Here is a 27,115-nt window from a genome sequence, read left to right as displayed (position 1 = left end):
AGGCCGAGGGAATCGGAGTGCGGGAGGGGGCTGCTGGTTGTGGGAGGGGGTGCTGGCTCTGGGGCGGGGCAGGGAATGCGGGGTTTAGGGTGCCAGAGGGGCATCCAGGTTTGGCGGGGGCTCAGGCTTGGGGAAGGGGGGTGCGGGCTCTGAGCTGTAGCCTGCCTGTCCTGGCACCACACTGCATGCACCCAGAAGCAGCTAGCAGGTCTGGGGGAGCAGGAGGCTCTGTGTGCTGTTCTTGCCCACAGGCACCTCCCCCCAGCTCCCAGCCAATGGGAGTGTGGAGCCGGCACTCAGGGTGAGGGCAGCATGCGGAGTCCCATGCCCCCTGCCTAGGAGCCAGACCTGTGTTTCCTGGGCACAGTGCAGTGCTAGGACAGCTAGGGACTAGCCTGCCTTAGATCCGCAGCACCGCCGACCGGAGCCACCAGGGTCCCTTTTTGACCAGGTGTTTCCTCTGGCCAGGAGGGATTTTAAGGGTGTTTACCCTTCCCTTTATATTTGACAGCTATGCAAGTGCTAGTGTCCATGCAAGGAACTAGGGGAGTTATAACCTCCCAGCCCCTATCACAGAGAAATCAATGAGTGCCACGTTGCCACTTGCTTTTCACTAGAGCAGGTAGTTAGTGAGAGACCAGGAATAGAAGCTCTGCCATTCCCACATGCTAGCAGGTGCAGCCGAGCTGATACAGAAGGTGTTATAACTTGTTAAGTTGGCAGCCGATTGTTACCTTTATTTATGAAGCAGGAAGAAGGGAAGAGATTGTGCTTTGAAACACCCCTCTGACAATGCTTCCTGAGGCTACTCTTTTTTCCCTTATCGAGGCCCGTGTAGAAAGGCTGACTAGCCTGACACAAACTAGCCTGACTGTATTGTCCCAGCCAAAGCATGGTGACTTCACTGCGATATCATAGAGGAAAAAAACTGACCTAGGAGACAACTAGGTTTGCTTAAATCTATTTGTAATGATTCAGTCAAAGTAGGCTAAGTAAGCACTTTAAGCTAGATTTAGATCTTCGTTATACAGTACAGGTATAACTCCATGAGTTCAGTGGAGATACTCCCAACTTGCACCAACAAATGACATCAGAATATGCCAGTTGCATTATTTTTAAATGTTAGTTCCACTATATAAGTCCTCACTTAAAGAACATGTTCCAGTTATCATTTAGAGTCCTTGCATGACTCTAATGATAGTTTAAGAAGTGCCTTATGTGGCTGTAAAAAGGCTCCTTACAATCCTACTTCCTGCTTGCTCTTGCTTCCTCCCCCCCCCCCCCTGCTTCCTCCCCCCCCCCCCCCCCTGCCCTGAGGCTGAACTGGTGGCAGGGCCTTGGCCACGCCCCATACCATACCAGGCTGTGGAGCAATTTGCTACATATTTGGATAGATTTTTTTTTCCCCTTCTTAAGTAAACTGGAAAGTTCCCTGGAGAAATGGTAAGGGTGATTTTTTTACTGCAAAGTGTCATTTGATTATATTTATTAGGGTTTGGGGTTTTTTTGGTCCCCCATGCATCTTACAAGTATATCCAATAACAACGCAGAAGAGAAACTTCAAAATATGTCTTTTTCATATGTAGTTTTCTAAAATAGTTTTGCAGGGATTTCTTTAATTCCTGTTATGAGTGTTTGTAGTGATTTTGCTGGTTTGCATTGTAGACTTCTTTTATGCATCCTGGATTCCTTGCTGCAATTTTTTTGGGGGGCGGGGGGGGGGTTGAGAATTTTGCAGAAGGTCCTCTTATATTTTGTGTAATTGCAGTTTCTCTGTGTTTAAACACAAATGTATTTTTGTTATGCACAATTGTCTACAAAACTGGATAATTTGAGTTTAGTCTGAATTTGCTGTACAAGAGATTGCCTTAGTCTTCAAACTTTCTTATTTTAGCCATCTCAAGGGAAACTGGTATGTGGCTTCTGATTTCAGACAAAATTGTCCAAACTTTCATTTTAGCAGACCACTCATTGATCACATACTCTGAATTTTGTAAACCTAAATAGTCTCCATAACCATTTTCAGTCACACCCCCTGAAGCTGCTTGTTGAGTGTTTTGGTAGTATATGCTTGTTACCGTAGCAACTTAAAGAAGTTGATATAATTGTCTGAGAGTGAACAAAAAAGGAACAACTATGCAGGTCCCAAAGGGATTTTTTTTCCCCATGATGGCACTAAGTGTACATTAGCAGAACAGGCAAATCTCCTTCTTTTCTATCTGGTGTAAAATGCTGTCATGTCTAATAATTTAAAAGGCCTGTTTGACTTGAGCTTGAACTAGTTTATATACCATATAGTTTGCTTCTTATTTACATAAGAGCAAGGCTCTTTTGTTCCTTTCTATTCATGAGGAAAAGAACTTAAAGGGGAGTTTTCTTGCTTTTTAACAGAAACTAAGATTAGAATTGTAAATATAAAATTAAAAGTACACTATCCTTCCACCCACCCCAAACCAATTCTTTCGAGCAGGATAAAGGGAATTTAGGTTCCCCCTTTCTACTTTTAATTATTATTTCCAACAGTATTTCTGAATGCATGAAATATTGGTCTTCATGTTTGTAAATTAACAGAGTTTGATATTTTTTGTAACTTTTAAGTTTACATTTCTGTAGCACCATCTAGTGGATCAAATGCTGTCTCTCTTAATTTAAAAAATAGCACTTTAATGTAATCAAACTGTATAGCAGATTACAACACGCTCTAAGATGACTGTTTTTATTTTAAAATATGACCAATGTATTTAAATTGAGTATGTGACTATATAACAGAAACAGATGATTAGCACCAGCTTGGTTAAAAAGGAATATTGTTAAGCTAGAACTCTTAGGATGCGAAAAAATATAACAGCCTGTTATACTTATCTTTAAACCCTTCTTTCCTCCCCCCCTCCTCCCCCCGGCTCTCAGTCCTATTCTGTTCTACCTGTTATGTCTTCTCATTTACATTGTAAGCATTTTCGAGAAGGGATTTTCACATACAGTATTTTTGTATAGCACTGTGGTGAGCTGGGGAATATATGTACAGCTTTTAAACTCTGTTGGATAGCGAGGGGTGCACTTTGTCAGATTGCAGACTCCATTTTGAATGGATTAGTTTGCTTTCTCCATTTTACCTCCATCTTGGACAGAAATTCCAAGGGGGGGGCAGCATAGGGATAACAGTAAAGGGTCATTAACGTAAATGCTGTCCCATTGAAATGGAACCCCCTAGACAATAGGCTCAGCCTTGCGCAGAAGAACCAGTCATCCCAGGTGGGCTGGTAACTCAGTAACTGGTCACCAAGTAGGGGATTTTGATCACCTCATGAGGCTGTTAAGGGAATTACCTGGTAAGAGGGCTAGAAGTTATAAAAGGGAGGATCCCTCAGCAATCATTTTACAGAGAGAGGTTAAGAAGAGAGCAGAGATTCCATGTCCTGGATGAGACTGCAGGTGAACAGTGGGGAGAGGATGGGATATTGGACTGCACGGAGTATTCTGGCCTGTGTGTGAAGAACTTTTCAGAGTGGTGAGGAAACCGAGGCAGGGAAAACGTATATCACTGTGTACGTTGATTTATCTAGATCTATGCATATGTGTGTGATAAGTAAAGAGAATATTGTATCTAAAATCCTGTGCAAAGTTTGTCTGTGTCTGTTGGCTTTCACTATAAACCCGAAGGCGCACACTTCTGGTGGGTTTCTGGTGAAATGTGCAAGTGCTGCTGAGGAGCCTTGGGAGAGACATTTGTTTCCGGGCTGAGGCAATTGGATCGAGGATGTCCCTGCTGCCAAGAGGGGTGTCAGACATGAGGCGTGAACTTGAAGTGTGCGCCTAGAGGCCCAAAGCCAGGAACAGTGCCTAAACTCTGCCCAGCCCCAGCAAGCTAAAGCATTTGGGATATTGAGCATTTGGGTCCCCTCAGAGCAGTCTGGTGAGTGTCCTAAAGGAGAGCTCAACCACATCTGTGAGAAGCACCTGTCACAACCGGGATTCGGTCTGACTCTGGCTTTTAGGAGTTACCACAATAAATGTTCAGTACTAGCAACAGTAGGAGTAATAAACTCAGGCAAAATCCTCATAAAAACAGTCAGTATCTGCCTGAGTAAACACTAAGTAAGAACTTCAGTATTTGATCCTTTGAGAATATATATATTTTATTTTATCTAACTATCCACCTTCCTGAGGTGAGGGCACATCCCTAAGCAAGATGTACACATGGCACGCGGAGTGTCCGCCAATTCCAAGTACCATTCCAGACCCCTGGAGAGTACTCCTTTGGCCCAGAGATCTGTACTTCGGGAGAGGGTAAATCAAGGGACAGGTACACCATGAGCATCATTTGGCCTTGGCAAGGCATGATGAATATACTGAAAAATTAATGCAGCTGGTGGCTTATGACCTCCTTGTACAGCCCCGGATATACCATCAGCTCTCTCTTGCTCCTTAAATAAGGTTCCTGGTTCAGCAGCAAGTTGGGGGAAGTCTGTATTGTGAAGCTATGCTGGCTTGGCGTTGGAGAAGGGAAGCAAGGGGTCCCCCAGGCCTGTGTGCAGGCACAGGACCACTCTCCAATGGCTGTGATCTCTGGCAGAAGCCCCAAATCATAGGTGTGGTAGATGTCACATTTCAGGGCAACTGCACCTCTATTACTCCTCTGAGGTCCAGCAAGGGTAACCGCGCTCAGGCTTCCTCCTCCCCAGTTGTTATAGTCTCCCTCCATCTTGACCAAAATATTTTCCGGCTGCACAGCTCCCTACCTGTAATGTGTATTCCCTTCCTGGGGAATTCACCTAAGCAGGCCTGCTTTAGTATTCTCCTCAGTGACATTAAATAGTGAAATTGCCACAGTTAAGTTACACACTGCTCTTTCTAACTGATCACATTTATTCTTAAGTAAAAGTCTTATGGGAAAAACTAATTAAACAATTAAAAAAAAAAAAACTACACTCCCTGCTGCCAACAAGGACTATGGCCAGTGAACAGTTTATCAAACCCCACCCAGGGGTTTTCCTGAGGCTACAATTTCATAACTCGTTTTGTTTAGAACAAGAACAGTCATGAATCTGAGAGTTCCTTCTATATACATTTTTTTGGGAGGGTTAGATCTGTCCTCTTACAACAGGTGATCAGCAGACCCCCTCAGGGCAAAGCTTCAAAAGGTTAGTTCTTGCATAACTGGAGTAGGTGAACTTTCATACCCCTCCTCCTAGAGATTTCTAGGGTGGGTGAAGTAATATTATTACCCGTCCAGATTATTACAACAATCTATAACAACCCTGCCCCAGCTGCTTTCTCCCTCCTTTCCTCCCTGTGACTGGAATGGTGTTACCTTGAATGGTCTCTTGAAATATGTGTTAACTATTTATGCTAAACAATCTGTTCCACCTTGTATTTAGCAGTGATCCCCTGCATACCCTTCCCAAACCAGAAGAAGAGCTCTGTGTAAGCTGGAAAGTCTCTCTCTGGGAGAGAGCTCTTCCGTCGGCTTAATAACGCCACCTGCCTGAGCGCAGAAGCTATGTTGGTGAGAGAAGCCCTCCCACTAACATAATGCTATCTACACAGGGGCTTAAGGTCGGTAAACAAAAAATCCACATCCCTGAGCGACATAGAAATACCAAAGTAAGTGTGTAGTGTAGGCCTGGAGTTTAAACTTAATTCACTAAGGTTTAAATTAATTCTGTAAGGTTTACAAAATTGCCATGCCTGTCACAGTGGGCAAACCCGATCCTCATTCAGTGCAGGGGAACAATCTGGGAAGAATATTGAGGAAAAACTTGCTAAGACTGTTTTCTCCCTAGACTTCTGTACTGTGAGTTTTTCCATGCGAGGGGGTGACGAAGGCTTGTATAGTTTTTCGTAAAATTGATTTATAAAAATAATAGCAAAGCAAAACCGTATTAGTAACAACAGTGCTGCTCTTAACATTTTAGGTTATTACACTTCTAAAATTATTTCAGTTTTAATTTTTCTTCATGTGTGCTATGTGGATCTCTTTTTGCATTTCACTCATTTTAGACAATGAAACTACACTGGTCAATTTCACTTAGAAATTCCCATGCACTAGCACTATTGTGCTTGAGTTACTTTGTGTCTAAACCATCTGTTAGAGAGCCAAGGCGGGTGTGGTAATATTTTTTAATGGACCAACTTATGTTGGTGTCAGAGACCAGACAGAGCTCTTCTTCAGGCCTGGGAAAATGTCACAGCAAAATGCAAGGTGGAACAGATTGTTTAGCATAAGTAGTGAAGAACAAGTAATATCCTAGGTTGAACGTGGCTACAACTGTACTGCTTAATACCAAAGGAATTACCTTTAGTTTGATTCTAAGCTGTGCTTATTTTGATATTGTGTTGCAACATATGCCCTGCAGACAGAACTGGCTGAATTTTCAGATGGGAAAGATAACATGTTTGTTCAGTTTTAAGTCAGCAAGGCTTGATACAAGGTAGCAGCCAGTGTCCATAGCTACATTTTTTATATTGTCTTCTCGCTGAAAGGGTGAAGTTCTGTTCTCACATGGCTTCCATTAACTGCAGTAGGAAATCTGAGTAAACATACTTAATGTACTGAATCCTATTTTGCTTAAAACATTCAAGGATGAATCCCTATGCTAGAAAATAGCACAATGCAGTAAGATACTCTTTTAACCTTAAACCAAATAGTAACTAGCACCTTAGAATTCCAATAAAACACTTACCATTCCTTCCTCTCTCATAGGCCTTGGATTGTACACAGTAAATGCAGTATATGGAGATACCATTGTTATGCCTTGTCCTCAGGAAGTACCTAATGATCTGATGTTTGGAAAATGGAAATATGTGAGTATGGCTTATCTTGAACTTAATTATTGCCAGTATAAGTAGATTTTTTGGTGAATAAAAGTGCAGAATCAAATGTACATAATTCCACTGTTCTGCTGTCAAGTACAGTTGAAGGTAGGTAGAATTAGTTTCAAATGTGCAAGATAAATAATTATTAATTAGGGCATTCTGTCAAGCCACATTAAAAACATGCCAGATTGCCTAACTCTTATTGGTTATAAAAACCCATCTTTACACATTTGCATCTTCCTAAAGCAGGAAGTGTTTTATCCTCATGAAAAGGATCCCCAGGTTGACAACCACTCCATGCTGTTTCATGTGTCACTGTATTTTTGCATGCTGCAGAAGGCAAAGTGAGCCTTACTGGAGACCCGGGTTCTGTTTCCCTGTGCAGCTAATGGCGTGCAAAAAATGTGCCAGAAGCACAGCAGAAAAAAACAAATGCTGCCTTGACTCACTCCATGGATTTGTATTGGAAACACTGCAGAATACACAGTGAACTTCAGTATTATTAGTAAATGTCACTTTGTAGTTCAGACACCACTGTAAACTTAAAAAAATAAACAGCACAAGAGTACATACCAGCAGTGGAACCGTAGGCAGTAATTAGTGAATATGGATGGGCAGACCAGTTATGATAAGCATTGTCCCCTTTCGCCTCTCTCTAACTGAAGTCAAAATTAACATTTTTCATATTTCTGAAAAGCCTGTTTAAGCATCTCCCCTGATTTATAATCTCCATTTCCAAAGCTGTCCCCTCACTCCCCAAAATCAAAATGTTACCTGTTTTGAGGAGGGCTGACTTGGTTCCCAGATCTCTTGCTCTGGCAGGGAATTTCTACTTCCAAGTTTTGCCTGCTCCTCGTTAATCTAATTCTCTCTCCTTTTGGTGGTGGCCAAATGGGCCATTCTTGTGCAACAAATCTACCACTTTAATATTTAAAAGGACTTGGAGTGAACTGCAATATTGTGAAATTGCATCTTCCGTACAAGATCCCATCATTTCTGTGAGGTTAACAATTCTTGCAGGAAGAAGCGAGGGATCTCAAGAGCTCCAGAATTTTCAAACCCACCTCTGCATTTTGGGATGTAAATTGCAGAGTCCTAAGCAAACATGCTCCACAGAAGAGAGGGTTAAAACACTTCAAATAAGCCTACAAAAGATGGCCAGAATTTTGTTGAAAACTCCTTCCTTCCTTCTGCGCCTTTTTCTAGAAAGACAGTTGCTGCACTTGGTGAACTTGCAAAACTATTTTGAGAGAGAGAAATCCGGCTCTCTTCCCCCAACACCCAACCCCATTGTACCAGGGATAGTTACTAATCAACAGTGCAGAAAAAAAGTTGCTGATTGCTGTAGATCTGTCACACCTTTCCTAAACAGCCACCACCAAGGGTCCAGGGGGAAGTGACATATGTTGTGTATAATAATTTGTACAACCATAACCAGCTAAGATTTTTAACATGCTAAGTACAGCCAAAATATATTCCATGTAACCCCCTGTTCCCTGGCCTCCTCACATGCCAATAATTTTCTGTTTGTTTTTCATCTTTTGTAAGACATTTCCTTTCTTTGGAAGCAAAAACAGCCTTGTCAATTTCTGGTCATGCCATAGACGACTTATTTTATAGACTGAGAGGAGATTTCAGTTTCTACTATAATATTCTCGGGGTGGCTCTTCCAAGTCCCTGGTATAGACTTCGAAACACTCAGAGAGGAGTCTGTCTCCAGAGAATCTACTGGAGATTTTACATTGACTTTGGTGCATGCTAGGGCAGAATATTTGTGATGTGTGAATATTCATGCATTGCGGACAGGAACAACAAAGCTCACAAGCACTATGCTACCAATTCTTAGTGCTTTGATTTAAGGAGATCTCGGTTTCCTGGAACATAACATGAAGAATAGTCTTTCCCTTTGCTTTTATGTAAAGGAGGGGAGGGGAAAACAAATCTTGCAAAACACAGTTTGCAATTCTGCATCTTATGAATATTAACTTTCTCTATGGCAGCTCCATGTAAAGTTTTCCTTTGATATTTTCCATTTTTTGATAGCAACTGCATACTGATTAAAGTGAGGAGGATGTCTAGAAACTATTTTGCAGGTTATTCTGAAACACATAAAGAATCTTTTATTGTAGGTATATTCCCATGCTTAGAGACCTCTGGATGCTTTAATAAAAAGAAACTAAAAACTAATTTAGAATAAAATGGCCATTTTTGCCTGATTAAATCCCAGGTTGGGAACTATATTTGAACATCCCCGACGAACAATACAAAATACATAAAAAACCAAGAGACTAAAAAAGAAACTGAAATCTTGAGTCTAACTTCGGATGCCTCTGATATTTCATATACCTCTGGTATGCGGAAATGCAGCTAATTCCACAGCCACCAGCCTTTGTCAGAGAAGGTCCTTCCTCATTCCATGTCAGTATTGTACCCCATAGCATGGTAATCCATTCCAGAGCAGCCAGTCCAGCACCCAGTATGCTACGTAGCACAACAGACTGCCCTTCAAATGGCAGATCTTATCATCACTCTTTGTACTTCTGCAGCACTGGATCAATTGATTGCACAGCAACTGGAGAATACCCCATCCTCTTCTCCCCGCCCCCCCACCCCAAATCAAAACAAACATCGTAATCCTCTGAATTATGTCTGTTCGCATCATTTTAAACTACATATTGGCTGGATAGCAGGCACCCATTGCAGATCTTGGAGCACTTCTAAATAAGTCTTTGTGTTCATGGAAGATGAAGCATTTATTTATTTATTTATTTATTTTTATTTTACTTCATTTTAGGAAATGGCAGACACCTCTCCAGTCTTTATTGCCTTCAGGTCAACAACAAAAAAAGGTGTACAATATGACGACGTACCCGAATACAAAGGCAGATTGAGTCTCTCAGAAAATTATACCTTATCCATCAAAAATGCAAGGATCAGTGATGAAAAAAGATTTGTGTGTATGCTAGTGACCGTGGACAATGTGTATGAAGAGCCTACAGTAGTCAAGGTGTTCAGTAAGTAACAGCTAGCATAGCTACTAATGTGGATCTCCAATTAGGGAATTGCTGTTGAAAGATGAAAGCAAAAAGAGTTAAAAAAAATGTTAAGCAGAATCAATGACTAACATTAGCCAGTTTTTTGCAATAAAAAATCCTAATCTGTCTATAGCATTCATGTAACAGGATTGTCTGTTGTCTTAGTATGTCAGCTCTGAAAAAGAGGAATTTCAGGGCTTGATAATGAATCAATTGTATGCATAAACTACATCTCTTTGCCCCTAAAATGAAAAATGTAAAAATAAGACTAACGGGAAAATTTTCACTTACTCTGTTAGTGAACTTTTCTGGGAGTGGGGGAAGTGTTAAGTGATATGTTGGAAATGTTTGATGGTAGTATGTGAGTTTAAAGAAATGTATTTAAATGTCCTCAAGAGCCTGGCGCACGCAGATAACGAAACTTAAAATAAAGGCTTAAAAACAGGATATTAGCCAAAAGTCATATTTTTCTCCTCTCTTGAAATGTCAGCAACAAAGGTGTATTAGCATTATGATTTAAGGCTTGACACCATAAACCTTACTATTGAACAAATCTGTCTAAGATTTTCAAAAGTAACTAGTGATTCTGGGTTGCTAAAGTTTTCAGAGTCCAGGATTTTCACAGACAAGGTGCTTGGTAATTTTTGAAATTAAGGCCCCTTTAGGATTTTTGACATAAAACACGTAAAAATTGACAGTCAGCATGACTAATCACTACTGAAAATCTTGTCCTTAGCATTTCCTACTGTGAATAGACTCACAGAAAACAGTGGGTTTCTCCTCCATACCCAACCTCAAAATCTTCTTTTGCTTCCTTGCCTTTGTGCACTCAAGATGCATGTTTAAATAAAGTTTACACAGAGTAACTCTGTTGTCAGGAAAAGTTGAAAAGTTATGAAAAAGATTACTTTTTGGCTCAAAGAAAATACATAATCCACCAAATTTAATGATGATCTTATAACTCAAGCAGGAAGAAGGTGTGAGGGATTCTTCAGTGTTGTTGTCCTGGTATCTCATAGCACAATGGTGTCAGTGTCCCGGTCAGTTTGAAGGGGATTGGGAGTCAACAGTAATTTACTTCCACTGTTTTATTTTGTTGTTTGACTACAAGGACAGCAGGGATACGTGTGTAGAGTGCTTGAAATGAAGTGATAAAGAATTATCCTGGTTATTTATCATGAAGTAAATATGTAGATAAGACTGTATTATAGAGTGGTTACCAAGTGTTTGAATACCAAGTGGTTGAATTACTGTATATAGTTCTACTTCTAAGGACTACATGATGTTAGTTCAGCCATGTTCCACATCCTATACCTTTTATGGCAGGGGTGGTCAAACTTCTTGGCCCGAGGGCCACATCTGGGTGGGGAAATTGCAGGGCTGGGGCGGTGAAGGAGGAAGTGCAGGGTGTGGGAGGGGGTGCAGTGTGCAAAAAGGGGCTCAGGGCAGAGGGTTGGGGTGCAGGGTGCAGCAGGGGGTTGGGGGCTCATGGCAGGGGGTTGGGACGGATTCGGCCCACAGGCTGTAGTTTGCCCTCCCCTGTTTTATGGCATTAATTAATTAAACTTACATTTGGCAAGGAAAATAAGAATAGAAAATGCTGAATGGGTAATGTTGCTGAGTTAACATTTCCAGAAAAACCTTTACTTCAGACTTTTTTTTGAGTGATTTTACAATTTTAAAGTTCTGTTAACACGTTTTAGCATTTAATTTCCCTGGTTGGCTTATTTTAAGGAAAAAGTAAGATTTGTTGGCAAGTTGCACAGGTTCAGCCAGTAAAGTTTCTAAATTCTTCAAACGGCTGAACTGCAGCTGTATGAATGCCAAGTAACCAAAATTCTTGGTTATCTGAAACTCAGATCTGTCCCTTGAGGTTTGACTGAAGTTCAGTTTCTGTGGAGCTTGTTACATCCTTAGTCCTGAGTTAATCAGCTGGTGCAGCTAACAAGGTGTATTGGCTCATTGCTCAGATAACACCTGCTAATAGCCCTCATTGGATTGTTCAAGTAAGAACCTCTGCCAGCTTTCCTGGTGGATCTTTTCAGCATCTTCATCAGGATCTAGATAGCCAAAATTTCCAGAGCATACTGGCTCCACATACATTAGCTCCTATCTCCTTGCACAGCGATTTGGACTCTACAGCTAGCAAGCAGAGTTAATGTGCTTACAGAGCTGTAAAGTTGCTATTCTAAGCCCCTGCAGCCAGAGATAAGCAGTTTGCTGAAGTTACAAGCCCCACCAACCTATGCTCTGATGCTATTAAACTCTTGAGCTTAAAATTTCCTTCTGCTTCAGCAGATGATCTTCTCGATGTCTGGCACCCAATAAGTGTAAGCACAGTAAATTAATCTGTTTGCACAGGTTCAAGCCTGTTGCTATTCCTCCTCATCTGCCACAGCCTCTGTGTGCAGTCAGTGCTTAATTTGCAATGAGAGAGGTGCTGGGGCTCAAGCAATTTTTTTACTTAACTGATGCGTCAGGCCTAAAGGTGCCGGGGCTATGAACTGCTAACCCTAGGGGTGCCGGGACTCAGCCCTGGCACAAATTAAACATGGTCTACACTGCAATTAGACATCTGCAACTGGTCTGTGCCAGCACACTCATGCTGTGAGGCTGTTTAATTGCAGTGTGGACATTCCAGCTCAGGTTGTAGCCTGAGTTCTGGGATCCTCCCAAGATCCTAGAACCCAGGCTCCAGCCCGAGCCTCAACGTCTGCACTGCAATTAAACAGCCCTTTAGTCTGAGCCCAAGTCAGCTGGCATGGGTCAGCTGTAGGTTTTTAACTGTGGTGTAGCTGTACCCTGAGTGGGCAGGGAGAGCTCTAAGCAGCTCTTCTGTGCCTTCTCCACTGCATCTGCTCAGCAGCACCTCCTTTCGCTGCCTCCCACCTCCTCATATGTGGGTGGACAGAGCATTTGCTCTGGCTCACTGCTCCCATTCCAGGTAGTGAATACCCCCAGGTAACCCCAAAGGGAGCAGGATAGATGGTTCATTGTCTCTTACTGAACTCAGAGAGGGGAGAGCTCAGTAAAGGGTGGATAGCCTTCCTTAAAGAACAACCAAGTGCAGTCATGGGGGAAAAAACATAGAAAGAAAGGAAAAACAAAAAGACACAGCAAACTTCAAATTTGTTCAGTTTATCAGATGGCTGGCAAAATGATATAAAAACAGCCATTTTTGTTGATGGAACCTGTTTGCATGGGATGAGGGCAGTTTAGGAGAGCTGATTGTGGTTCAGGTGATGGGCATGAAAACTTATTGTCCCTGCAAGTGTGTTTGGAAAATGGGTTAATCTGTTTGTTTTAAAACAACACACAGTGTTTATGCTTCTAAAATACACTTTCTTCTGTTCTGTTTTTCTGCCTGAGAACAACATGAGGCTTTTTGAGCCCAGGGTTTTTGGTGCATGGCTTTGGTATTTTATTTGCCACTGGCAAGTTGTTTGAGAATTCCAAATAAATAGTTTACTTTATTGCTTTTGTTTTTTTCTTTTTGATCGTCTGCTTGGACAAATCTTCTAAAATGCAGGAAATTGTGTCTCAATATATAAAGAAAGAGACTTAGAATGGAAACTTGTGCAAACTTAGCTACTGCTGTAGTAGGCATGACAAGTGTAAATGAATAAACTTTTTATTCTGTTTTTTCTTTATTTTATATTTTTAAATTGTGTGAAGAGAACTTGGAACAGGATAGCAGGGCACTTGGTAACTTTCCAGATTACTAGCATTGTTTGATAGGTTTGATTTGAAAAAGTTTCTGTAAACTGAAATGTGAAAATTTGGAGAAAGTTTCAGTTTGTATATGTGTGTAAAAATGTCTGCTTATTTAGAAGCACAGCTGGAGTGCAGAGACTTTCTTTGACTGTGTAAATATACAGACTTTGTTTCCTTCAAACTTATAGGAAAACAGTCTCTTGGAGATAAAAATTTGCATTCCAGGCTTTAGGCCAGAATGAATTTTAACATACTAGTTATGTAGTCTCTAGAAAATCATGTTTTTATAATGGAAACGCTGATGGAGCCTCAACTCTAACAGGGAAGGGTGCAGCTACCATAAATAGGATGATGTATATTGCTACTGAATAGAAAGTTTGCTTTTAAAGAGATGCAATCGATTCAAAATCTAGTGAGTTTTGAAAAATAAAGTAATTTCAGATACTACTTTTGCTTCTGTTATACTAATCCCAGGTGTTACTTAAGTGTAACAATAGTATGGGGGAAAAATTAGAAGTGAGATTAAGTTGAGTTTCTCAGTTTGAAATATTAAAGCTAAACTAATATTGTGTTAAAACTTCTTTTGTGCCACTATGTTTTCTATACCACTGTTTCCTTCTTCGGGAAATGTATCATGTTCATCAGTAGGCTCTCTCTCAATCTAGGTTGTAGCATTCCTGGCCAAAATATAGCATGCCAATATGTGTAGCATAAATTTACACTAGTTTTATATTATCATGTAAAATGACATGTGTAAAGTGAAACCAGTAACATGATTATCTCTCCTGTTAAATCTCGTGAGATTTTTTTTTCCCCTCCAAAGTCCATTTGTCAATATTTTGTTAGGAGCAATTTTTTTAACAGCCAAGGAGGGTGTAAACCCCCAAAAGACAAGGTTTCAAATGAAAAGCATGATAACTCTGCAGCTCACCAAATAGTTCCAATGTAGTTGCTGATGCCATGTTGCTGAATGTTCTGTATTTGTTGTTGGAGAATGTTAGTCCTTTATACAACAAATTGAAATTCCTGCTCTCCTTTCTCTTATACATATTTTTTGTTTATAGAACAACCATCTCAACCAGAAATTATACATCCAGCAAACTTCCTAGAAGTGGAAAAGTTTAAAATGGTAAGAGCATTTTTCTTAATTTAAATGCATGTACCTGGAGGTGAGTTTGGAGCTGTGCCGTCAGCAAGATGGAATATTCTGTGTGTGTTTTCTGAGCTAGCAATAGTGGGATATGGGGAGGATTGCTCAGGACCTAGTCTGAGACTATAGAATTTCTGAAACCATTTCTTGAAAAACCAGTTTTCAGCTGAATCAGGAATAACAGCAACATGCTAGAAAGTTACAACTAGCCCTCCCCATATCCAGAAGAATGGGTCCAGCTCTATTCTGCCCCCTGCCCGTAAGAAATACCCAAGCATCATTTGTCATTTATCCTTCAAAAAAAATCAAAAGGTTTTGGATTGTTTGTACTTTCCTGAGACTTTAACTAATCATGTAACCAAGAGTAACCCCATAAGCATAAATGAAGGAGTAATTCTATCAAAATGTCAGAGGACAAAATGTTTGATATTTTTTGTGTGTTCTGCAGCTCGGGGAATGTATTGCAAGAGATAGTTATCCAGATGGCAACATTACATGGTACAAAAATGGAAATATTTTGCAGCCCGTTGAAGGAGGTATGTTTCAGTAACGAACAGTGAACCTGATCCTATAACAACCTGCACATGTCATTAACTTTACTCATATGAGTAATCCTATTTAAAAGGGTTATTCCATGACACAAGCTATGCATATGGGGGAAGGATTGAGGCTTGCAGGATTGAGGATTGCAAGATTGAGGCTTAAAATTGTGGGTTTAAATATTGTCTTCTTATTGCCAAAATGTTAGATGTATCTTTCTGAAGGATTTTTTTTTAAAGTAACTAGAAAATTAATTAGAAAGTGTTTGGTTTGTTTTTGTCTTTTTTTAAATGCTTATGGGATTTTAGGACAGTATTATTTGACCGGGAATCATTGTTGGGGTGTTTTTTCTTTGTGAGCCAAAGTGTCAGGACCAGAGGATACAGTCTGGGGTGAATTTGGTTTATTGTATTGCTTGCTTTAAAATTCATGTCTTCTGCTTAGATGCTGAACAATAGGTGCATAAAAATCATTAATATACAAAATAAGAAAAAAAACCCAAATTAGGAAAGGTTGTATATACTAAGAATGACATTGAAACAAGGTCTCCTTTTCAGTTGTTGTCATGAGCTTACAAAAGGACGTGGACCAATCAACTGGACTCTTCACAACGACATCTTCTCTCCAGTACATGCCGACAAAGAAAGATGCAAATGCCCAGTTTGCCTGTAGCATGACATATTACGGACCATCTGGACAGGAAAAAATATCATCTGAACCAATGGTCTTTGATGTTCACTGTAAGTTGTTAAAAACTGGGTTGCAGAACTATGTTCATAAATATGATCTTTCTGGGGAAAAAAATCAGTCTACCAGCAAAATTGCAGGGTCACAGACTTCCATTGATAGCAAAACCCCTTACTAAAACTGTGAGATAAATCAGAAGAATGATGCTCTTTTTGATAATAGGATTAATACTTTTTCAAAGTTGATTTCAGTGAAAAGATTTAAGTCAAGCATACACTGTATCCATTTCAGGATTATGAGTTTTATTTTCTTTTTTCAGTGACATTAGATTTCTTAATATTAAGATTACTGTTTCAGGAGGAAGAGTAGCAGCTAAAAGAATCTTATGATGAAATGGGAATTTCAAGTCCTCATAACAAACTACTACTAAATAAGCTGAATTAGAAGTTTTCATAGAAGCTGACTAGAGTTCAAAAATATTGTGTGAGAATTAAAGATAGTCTTCTCATCTCTCTCTGCCCAGTGAAATATGCAGTAAATATAAACTAGCTCACCTCAAGATTGGTATACTAAGGTATCCAAATGTTTAGAGTACTTCTTGAGCACAAAAACATTGTGTATCTAAACAATACAGTACAATGTCATTGCTTTTCTAATACAACACTGCCCAATCAGCTCTGTAGTTAATGCTGAATTGAGTTTTACACTTCAAATGCATTTTTATTGCTTTTTTTTATAAAGGAGAAGTTATGTAGCTAATAATATCCAACTCATCGAAATACAAAATTTACTTGCATCTTATGGTACAATAGAACCCTCATTGAGCAAAGAAAGCAGGCAATAGACCAGGAAATAGTGAGGAAGATGTTAGCAACTGTCGAGCGCATGGCAGGCCATGTCAAAGAAGTGAAGAGAGAAACTTCTCAATGAGCATAGAAGGTACCAGGTCTTAGTAGAGAATTGAGGAGAAAAGAACACTGAAGAAAATTTACAGACAAAACTGTCTTTTCCTGTATACCTTAAATGAAAGCTCAAGTCCTAAATAAAACCCTTCTGGTTTAGGAATGCTTCTTCTGTCCAGGCATCTGTCTGTTTTATGTGGCTTTAACTACATAAGTTTATGTGAAGTAATGCATTTGTATTATTTTCGTGAGTTACAATGACTGCCGCTGAGAGAAAGTGATCACTGAAACCAGTAAAATGAATACCAAAAAAAAAAGAAAAAAATTGACTAGAATTCTTCAGGTGCTGTATAATTTAGTATGATATTGATGCTGTTTGCTGCTACTAGAAAAAATAAAAATCTTATTTTCCTTCAAATCCATCTAGTGAAGATGTTACAACAAAGAAAAGATGAAATACAAAACAGATTAAGTTCAGTTGCTTGGCCTACAACAAATAAGGATTCCCATTTCAGACTGGGTAAAGCAGCCTTGTGCAGCTGGCATTTCTGAAACATATTAAGATCTTTCTAAATTTGCGAAATATACATAGCAACTTAAAACTCTGTACCAACTTTAGGGCCCAAAAATTCAGGGTGCTAAAAGCTCTTAATGTTGCTGAAGCTCAGCACCTCCCAGGATCAAATCATTGTCCATGCGCTGAGGGCCCAGTCCTGGCCACAAGAACTTCCACCATGTGAAACCTAGAGCAGCAGCAATGCACAGCTGCTCTCTGCAGTCATAAGAACAGCCATACTGGGTCTGACAAATGGTCCATCTAGCCCAGTATCCTGTCTTCCAATAGTGGTCAATGCCAGATCTTCAGAGGGAATGAACAGAACAGGTAATTAAGTGATCCATACCCTGTCATTCACTCCCGGCTTCTGGAAACCAGAGGCTAGGGACACGCTAATAGCCACTGATGGACCTATCCTCCATGAACTTACCTTGTTCTTTTTTGAATCCTATTATAGTCTTGGCCTTCACAACATCCTCGGAAAAGAGTTCCACAGGTTGACTGTGCATTATGTGAAGAAGTACTTCCTTGCTGCCTGCTAATTTCTTTCGGTGACCCCCTAGTTCTTGTGTTATGAGAAGGAGTGAATAACACTTCCTTATTCACTTTCTCCACACCAGTCAAGATTTTATATATCTCTATCATATCCACCCTTTTTTCTAAGCTGAAAAGTCCCAGTTCTATTAATCTCTCCTCATATGGAAGCTGTTTCATACCCCTAATAATTTCTGTTGCCCTTTTCTGTACTGTTTCCACTTCCAGTATATCTTTTTTGAGATGGGGTGACCAGATCTGCATGCAATATTCAAGATGTGGGGGGTACCATGAATTTATATAGAGGCATTATGATATTTTCTGTCTTTTTATCTATTCCTTTCCTAAATTATTCCTAACATTCTCTTAGCAAAGGGGCAGAGACATTTTCAGGGACAATGACCCATTATCCAGAGAAGAGGAAAGCCGCAGACTGAGGCAACCATCTATGGCTTACTTGGCTGCCTAGCTTCTAGTCCCTTCTGGGGCAAAGTCTGTGGAGAGATTTAGAAAGGGAACCCAATTCTTGCCGTCCATTCACGATGCATCAATGCATTTTAATGGAGTTATTCCTGATTCTCACCTGAGTAAGAGATTCAGAGCTCTGTTCCACAGACTAACTCTTCCAAAACAGCCAGAGAAAATGACAAGGAAGAAGGCCATTGGGAATATCAGCCATTACTCTTGGAAGTCATTAAGAGATCCCATGTCCACAAGCACCCACTCCATACCTATAAAATTCAGTTTGCTTTAATTTTTGGTCTCTAAAGAGCAGACATCTAATCTCATTCTCTCTCGCCCCACTCTCCTGCAAGACACAGGAATTGCTGCAACTCCAAGATAGCAGTAATTCTCACTGCCTCCACAGGCTCACTGGAGGATCCAGGATACAGTGGGCTCTGATTGAAAGGAAGTCTGGTAGTGAGCTATCTTGCATGAATCTCCTGTCTTTTCAAATTGCTCCATAGCTACTGCTGGTTAAGCAGTTATGCTGTCCCCATCGCCATGACCACTTATAGACCCCAGGCCAGCCTACTCACTGTGGATCTGGTTTGCCCAGATCCTATTCTATCCTGTTCTTTCCGCAGACAATTTAAGGTAACTTCATGCACGCATCTCTAGCTTCCTCTAGAGACATTCAGTTGCATTGCTAATTAACTAACAGTGGGAATTGGGCATACCCTTGATTAGTGAAGAGGAGTACATGGCATGAAGCTCCGTCACCCTCAGAATGAAGCATTACTAGTTTCCTTCTGAAAATACCTTTAGTCATTTAACATCAGTCCCTTATTCTTTACAAATGCATCTCTAAACTGAGATCCTTATAATCTCATTGGAATAGGTGTCCAGAATTGCTTTGAATAGATTTCTCCACTGCTGTTAGGTGAAGTTGTTGATGGTGAGATACAAGTGTTTTTCAAATGTGTCAGTAATCCTAATTAGTTTCTATCTCCTTCTTATTAATTATTTCTTTAGCTGAATTTAGTGCAGGTTAAAAAAAAGACAGATTACAACTCCAAGAAATGGAAATCTATTTATTTACCTAGTCATTTGCATTCAGCTGTATCACCAAGCTCTATCATTCCTTAAATTTCTAAAAGACACTTAATCAGAAAATAACACAATACCAGCTGTTCAGTTTAAAATCAGTGATGAATCCCACTCATCAACAGCTGCAGGGTCCTCCTGAATAATCAGCCAGTTGTTTTTTAATTGTACCCTATTTATGTGGTGATAAAGCTTGACTGCTGTGTCCTTCCAGCAACACAGGGAGAAGACATGCAAAAATCCACTCCCCCGCAGGCTTATCATTGGCCACTAGTGCTGTAACCTGCTGGATATCTACCAATGCCCTAATTATTGCACCTGCTGAATACCATGCAGCAGCATGGGGCTCTAGTAGTCACTTCAGCAAGTTGGACTCAGTGATCTACTCTGCCCTTCATATCATCACTGGTGCAGCCTGGACAACTTGAGGCTCCAATTTTCTGGTCTTGGCTGGCATTGCTCCCCCAGCAATGAGCCATGCAGCCAACCACCAGGACAGCTTACTTCACAATTTCATCTCAAAGCTGCACCAAGAATGCTGGCTGAAGTCAAGATGCCCCTTTTCCAAAATAGTTGAGCCTCTCAGACAATACATCAGAAATTACATTTCTAAGGAATTGGGGCAGCAGGCAGTGCGGGACTATATTTTTGATATCTTGGCAGATAGACAACTCAGATCTGTATCTACTTATTTCTTTAGAGGAGCTCTTGCATACTCCTCAGAACAACCAGATGAAACGAAAGATTCTTCTTTGTTACAACAGGATACGTTGTGATCATGGGCAGTTTAACGTATATCTTTACTGTTGGGGTTTCTTGATCTCACCATCCCATCTCTGTAGACCTCAAGAACAAGCAGCATGCCATCTGGCTATGGACTGCACTCTTTACCATCTTGATGTGGGATGGATGTGCTCAACATCTCCACTTGATGCTGTGATAGTGGTTACCTCATATACCAGACATCCGATTCATTCTTCGTGCTGCCAGAAGCTATATGCCAGAAGAAGAATCCCACTCCCAACTCAACTCCATAACAAAAATACACCCAATTTTGTCAAAAAACCCACCACCAACAAAAACTCCTCCATTAAAATGAGACCCAAAATCTTTCAAAGCGCTGACCATATGGATAAATTTAATGCAGAGCTCTGAAGTTCTTTACATTCAGTGTCCAGTGTGCTGTAGGGAGCAAGTTCCAGAAAACAAGAGGAAGAATGACTTAAATGATAACTCCCGCGAAAGAACAGTGGTAGAGATGTGATCGCTCAGATGACTAAATAGTTTAGGGCTTCATAGACGTTGACTTGAACTCAGAAGTGGAGGGTCACGGAAGACTCACCAGTTGGACATGAAAACTTTCCTACACTGCCTCACCAGCATCCATCAGACTTGTTATGGAAGAACTGTATCTCTAGGTTTGACAGGGTGGTTCAGACTCCGCATCTGTTCACTCGGCCTCTTCTAAAGCTACCAAAAAAGCGTGTCAAGGTTGGGTGGGGGTGGTGGTTTTGTGATAGAATGATCAGGATAGGTTACTGAATGGCCGTGTGAAATGTTTGGCTATCAGTATCCATTTCCAGACGTTGGACCTTCCAAATGCAGGTGCACAGTGTTACTTGCACAAGGTAAGGATGACCGGGAGAAGGGGATCCTGACCTAGTGAGAGGGATAATGTGTGGCCAGCAAGTTAGGGCCAAGGATTCATAATTTAGAAGGGTCCATTGGTTCTCAGTCTGCGGTCCGCTTGCAGCACAATCATCACACAGCTGTGGCCCATATGGCATCCTCAAGGCCATATAGGTAACACATATATTGTATGGATATAGCCCACACAACACTGAGAAAGCCGCATATGCGGCTCACAGTGGTGAATAGGTTGAGAACCACTGATTTAGTCTGACCTCCTGTATAACATAGGACTTGCCTGAATTAATTCCTATTTGAACTAAAGCATACCTTGTGTAAAAACATACACTCTTGGTTTAAAAATTTTTAGTGACTGAGAATCCAATACAGCCCCCTTGGTAAGCTGGGTAACTACTCTTACTGTTGTGTAGGTAAATGCTCCCCTCCTTATCATCTTTGCATGTTATCTTAGGCTTGGTCTACACAATGATTTAACTAAATCAGTTAGAGAAATAGATTTAGTTAAACTGGTGCAATCCCCTTGTGTGGACTTATTTTAACTTAGCAGTAATCTTTTTGTCTGCTGCCAGCCTAACTAGCTAAATCAATACAAGGTACCCCTAAATTAAAAAGGGATCTTGCAAGGGAATTGCTTCCATTTATCTAAATCAATTTCTAAACTAGTTTGTTTAATTTTCTCTTACAGACAAAGCCTCAGAGAAGTATTTATCCCAGGCTCTCCCCTCCCCCCCCTTTTTTTTTAACCTGGCATTCGAGTAAGAGAACAGCCCCACAAAAGTCTTGAGACTTCCCCTCAGTGTGGTGGACTGTCTAGTGCAGCAATCACATATAGTCTTTCACCCTCACTTGTGTCAGAGCCCACGACCCTTGTACTTCCTGATCCATTCAGTTTTCCCCTTTGCTGAATAAATAGCATTGTCAAATGATTGTTCATATATATATATATATGAACAAATTTTAAATTATAACTAACAATTCTACCATGCGATTTGTCATTTAGAACAAACTTAACCATTTTTGTCAGCTAAAAGGTAGGTGCAACACTCTCAGTGCTGAACAGAGATCCACCAGCATGGACTTTAGGGAGTCCTAATGAAGGCAGTGGAGATCCGCCTATCCTAATGCAAAAGCAGCACATGATTAGAATACAAAATATTATTTAAATTAATATAAAAAGTTATCTATCCATTATTTTCTTTCATTAATCTGTCCCATTTTACTCCACTTTTGAAAATTCTATTTAACATCCTTCATAGGAGGAGTAACCTATAATAGAGAATCTCTTAAAAAGTAAAGATAAGATTTTAAAAAATTACCACAGTACAATATGTTATCGCTCAACCCTATTTAACATGACAGAAATATTACATTTACAGCTTGGTTGACTGTGTTGAGTCTTAAGTTTTTACCAAATTCTTCTTTCTGCAACCTACTACACTGATCAGCATATAGAGGAGCCTTGCTATAGTTGCTTAGCTAATATTTCTTTTTATTTAATACAAGATACTATTATCTAATTAGTGCAGGGGGCTGATAGCTTTAGTTATGTTTGTGGCTGCTGTAGTCCCTTCAAACAGCAAGCTGCATATAGTGCCGTTAAGTTTCTCGTAATGAAATCATACTGTGAAATTGTTCCTACTGGTCTTTTTTTACATGAAAATAATTATGGTCACTCCTGCTTCAGTTATAGGCATTTTGCTAAGGAAAACTTGATTTTTATACAGGGTTTGTGTGTAGTTCATTCTAATAGGATTTGTACTCAGTATGGACGAGTACCTGTAAACTTCATTCCTTCTATTAAAAAAAAAAAATGCAATTACCTTCACCTACTTCTGGAGAAAATTGTGTATACTTTGGACATTTACCCTGTATGCATAGTTATCTTGGTACTTGACAAAAACTAACTTGTGTCCTTATTTTCACAGATCCTACAGAGAAGGTGACAATTAAAGTGCTGTCACAAAGAAATACCATCAAAGAAGGTGATAACATCACTCTAAAGTGCTCAGGAAATGGTAACCCCCCTCCACAGGAGTTTCTGTTTTATATTCCAGTAAGTATTACTTTACTGTTGTTACTTAGCAATAATAGTCTGTACTATTTCTTCCTATTATTTGACACCAGAGGCACCCACGCTGAACCAGTCTAACTTTACCTTACCATGACACCAAAACATACTTTATTTTACACTAGGCAAAACCCCCTCGTGTCCCTCCCCTCTGCCCCTCTCCTAGTCAGCTCCCCCTTGAAGGCACTCATGGAGCGCCCCATACTTCTAGCAGGTCATAAGCTGCTACTGAGCAAGTCCTGTGAGCAGAGCAGAGGAGACATGAGATGCTGGAAGTGGAGCGAGGCTGGGTACGCTCCCGTGGGGAGACCGGATTCAGGAGCTGGACCCATGGCAGTGGCCAGGAGGAGCTGTGCAGATCCATCTCACTGCCCATGTCCCCTGTGTTGTGATGGGGGAGGAGCACGCCGCAGCCAAACTTGAATCAGAACAGGGTGGCCAGTACTGCTCCTCCTGGCCCATGCTATTGGGATGGCTCCTGCACCAGTACCCAAATCAGGTTGCCCCTCCCCTCAACAAATGATGCCCTAGGCATCTGCATAGGTTGCCTATACCTTATTCCAGCCCTGCCAATGGTAGGCACCATGCGTAAAATGCGTATGGCTGTGGGTGCTGCTGTTCAACACTAGTTTATCTCTGGAAGGAATTTATAAATGCTTATATAACAAATGAAGGCATCTGATGCTATTAACCAAGTGAAAAGCTGACCTTGGCAAGTTCAGGAAATTTGCTGAGAGGATACCAGTCTGGAGCCTGCAGAGAATCTGTCAAAATTTAGTGAAGATTTTTTTTACCCTCTTCACAGATTAACAATCTTTTTACAATAGATATATGATGGAGTGGTGTTCATAGAAATGCAATGGTGAAAAAGGACCAGAGGAAAACAGTTTAATTTACTATAATATGAACAGAGTAATCCCACGAGAAAAATCAAATAAATGTAGCAGTTAAGGTGGCAAAATCCTATCTAAGATTTAGACCTTCCTCTGTAAAGTATATTGAGTAATTAATTCCTGTAGTGACAGCCTTCAGAAGAACATTAGAATTATATGGTGAAAAATAGAGACACAATTTATTAATAGAATTTTTTTTAAATTGGGGAACAAGATTTATAAAGAATATGAAAATTAACTACGTGTTAAAGGGCCAAACATTCTTTTCACATGAGTTTAAAGTAATTTCAGGTATTACACCTGCCATTTTTCATGGTTTCACAGTCACATCTTCCTGTATTTATTTGATCTTTACTCTGTTGCTTTGTGAAATACCAGCACAAACAAGGGTTGACGGACAATACAAGGGAACAAATCAAACAACCTGCTGTCAAATGCAGAAAGTAAAAATTGAAAATGAAGTTAACATTTATAGTATATATTAGTTATAGTAATCTTGCAATAATAGGTGAAATATTTTCAGACAGAAATGTGATTATCTGTAGGCTGACCTTTGTTTCCTCCTTTCTTTGTTTCTTGCACTTTTCCTGTGTTTTCTGCTCCCACTACACCATGAGAACCAGTTTACCTTCAGGACAGGAAGACTGTGTGCTTCCAAATAGCTCCAGACCACCAGTTGCTTTGCTTAATAACCCGCAGCTACTTTGGACTCCTCTCCTTTTGCAGCTTGCATTGCTTCAGAACTGTGAGGGGAGGCAGGGTCTGAAGCCACTCCTCTACCTCAAGCTGCAGGTGAAGCTGAGTGAGAGTGGAACTGATGGCCCAATCAACCCCCTTTTAAGCCACTCTAAGCAGCAGTTGTAGCAGGGGGTCCGGGATGGGGGGAAGAGCCATAAGTGTACCAGAACTCCACCTGTTCTGTGATGAACATGGGTGAGCTAAGGGCCTCACTTCACATGAACTTCAGCCTCCTAATTACATCTACAGAATTCTCTTGTTTGAGGGGAGCTAAAATTAGTGCTGTTTGCTTAGGCAGTCTGTGTTATGGATCTAACAATGTTTGTGATACACTTCAGTAGTTAATGTTATCCAAAATGCTACAAGTTTCAGGAAAGACATTGCTCCCCCATCATAGTTTCTCTTTGCAAAGTTATGATTACTCTGTTCTGTCTCAATGTAATCTTCCCTTCCAATCTTGCTGTTAAATGTCTCAGATTTTGTATTTTTCTAACATTTCTGAAAATCATCATTTAAGTTGAATGTTTAAAGTAAAACTTTTTTGTTAGTGACTTTGCAACTGTGCAATTCCTGCAGTCATGCAACAAAATTAAATCTGTACTGTACTCTGATGTAGTTGGATTTCACTGGTGCTGAATGTATGTAGATTGTGAAGCACTTCAGGATGAAAGTTGCTTTATAAAATATTGTTCAAAGAACATGTGCCTCTCCTGTTTTTAGCAACTCTCTATAACCCATAAATGTAATACTTCCACCCACAGGGAGAACCCGAAGGTATAAGAAGCTCAGATACTTATGTAATGACAGATGTGAGACGAAATGCAACAGGAGAATACAAATGCTCTCTGATTGACAGAAGCATGGAGGACTCAACCACCATCACCGTTCACTGTAAGTCATTATATTTTTCATTTCCAGAAACAATTCAAACATCTTACAAATTCTGGGCTAATCCCACCTTGCTTTACTCATATGATTAGTTCTAATGACTACATTAGAACTGTATGCAGTGTGGTTGTAACCATGTCAGTCCCCAGATATTAGAAAGAAACAAGGTGGGTGAAGTAATATCTTTTATTGAACTCAGTCACTTACAGCAGAACTGAGCATGGAATAATTGCAAACACTATTTGATCCTTTGTCTTATTTTTTTCTAAGTGCATTTTTATTAACTTGATACCTTTTAATACCACTGTAATTCAATGGATTAAAACAGACCTGCAAACTGTGCTGACACTCTGCAACTTGTCAAAAATACGTTTGCTGGCCGTGATAACTTATGTATTTTAATACAAAAATTATTGTATGAAGGCACTGTCTCCAAATCTATTTAAATTTACAGAAGCATCATGTGGTCCATTATTATGTCAATCAAAACCACAATTCACAGGAATTTCCATTCTAGATCATACTAGTCCAATATCCTATCTCAGACAAGGGCAAGTAGCACTTACTTGAGAGGAATGTGCTAGGAACCTTGTAGGTGGACAATAAAGGATTAACTATATCCATAGTGGACATTTCTCCTTAAAGCAGTCATTTAGTGTTTGGCTTATTACCTAAAGCATAGGAGAGTTTATATCACTGTGGATTTTGTCGTTACCTATAAAAAAAATGTAACCATTTTTTTGAATCCTGTAAACTCTTGACCTCAAATTCTTGTGGCAATAAATTCTACTGGCAAAGTAGACTTTTTTTTTTAAAGTATTTATTAGTTTTAAATGTGTTGCTTTTCAATTTAATTTACTATCCACTTGTTCTTGTATTATGTGTAAGGATAAAGAGGAGCACCTTGTTTGCATTCTTTACAATATTTATTATTTTAAATACCATTGCCATACCACTCTTATTTGTCTCTTCTCTAAACTGTCTCCATGCTAAAGTATCCCTGTGCTCTTCCCTCCCCCCCCCCACCTACACACACACACTTTGCATCCCTTCCATTTCTGCTCCACCTTCTTTTAGATAATGTAACTGGAATTGAACACCGTATTCCAGGAGATGGTATAATATCAATTTATATCATGGCATCACCACAATTTCATTGTTCTTCTCCGTCCTATTATTTACGTATCTTAATATGTTTTGCCTTTTTTTCTTTTTAGTGCTAATGCATAGTGGGCAAAGGTTTTCATTAATTATCTCCAGGGATGCCTAGCTCTTTTTCCAGAGAGATTACAGTTAATTTAGAAATTACTTATCTGTATGAGTAATTCAGACTATTCTTCTAGTGAACATTATCATACATTTAAGGAAGACTTTCAGCATCTGCCATTATGCTGTC

General features: G+C 40.0%; 1 protein-coding gene across 2 annotated transcripts in view; it reads left to right on the top strand.

Moving 5' to 3' along the window:
- Positions 1-27,115, top strand: part of ALCAM (activated leukocyte cell adhesion molecule) — a 165,541-nt gene that overhangs the window by 115,605 nt on the left and 22,821 nt on the right. For both annotated transcript variants that reach the window (XM_073306619.1, XM_073306611.1), the window contains exons 2-8: positions 6,704-6,804; positions 9,611-9,830; positions 14,630-14,694; positions 15,164-15,251; positions 15,813-15,995; positions 23,058-23,185; positions 25,593-25,722. In XM_073306619.1, coding sequence (XP_073162720.1) covers positions 6,704-6,804; positions 9,611-9,830; positions 14,630-14,694; positions 15,164-15,251; positions 15,813-15,995; positions 23,058-23,185; positions 25,593-25,722 — 915 coding nt within the window. The remainder of the gene's footprint in view (positions 1-6,703; positions 6,805-9,610; positions 9,831-14,629; positions 14,695-15,163; positions 15,252-15,812; positions 15,996-23,057; positions 23,186-25,592; positions 25,723-27,115) is intronic.

This window comes from Lepidochelys kempii, chromosome 1 (assembly GCF_965140265.1).
Source record: "Lepidochelys kempii isolate rLepKem1 chromosome 1, rLepKem1.hap2, whole genome shotgun sequence".
NCBI lineage: Eukaryota > Metazoa > Chordata > Testudines > Cheloniidae > Lepidochelys > Lepidochelys kempii.
Note: the sequence above shows the minus strand (reverse complement) of the source record. Positions and strands in the feature narration are given on the sequence as shown.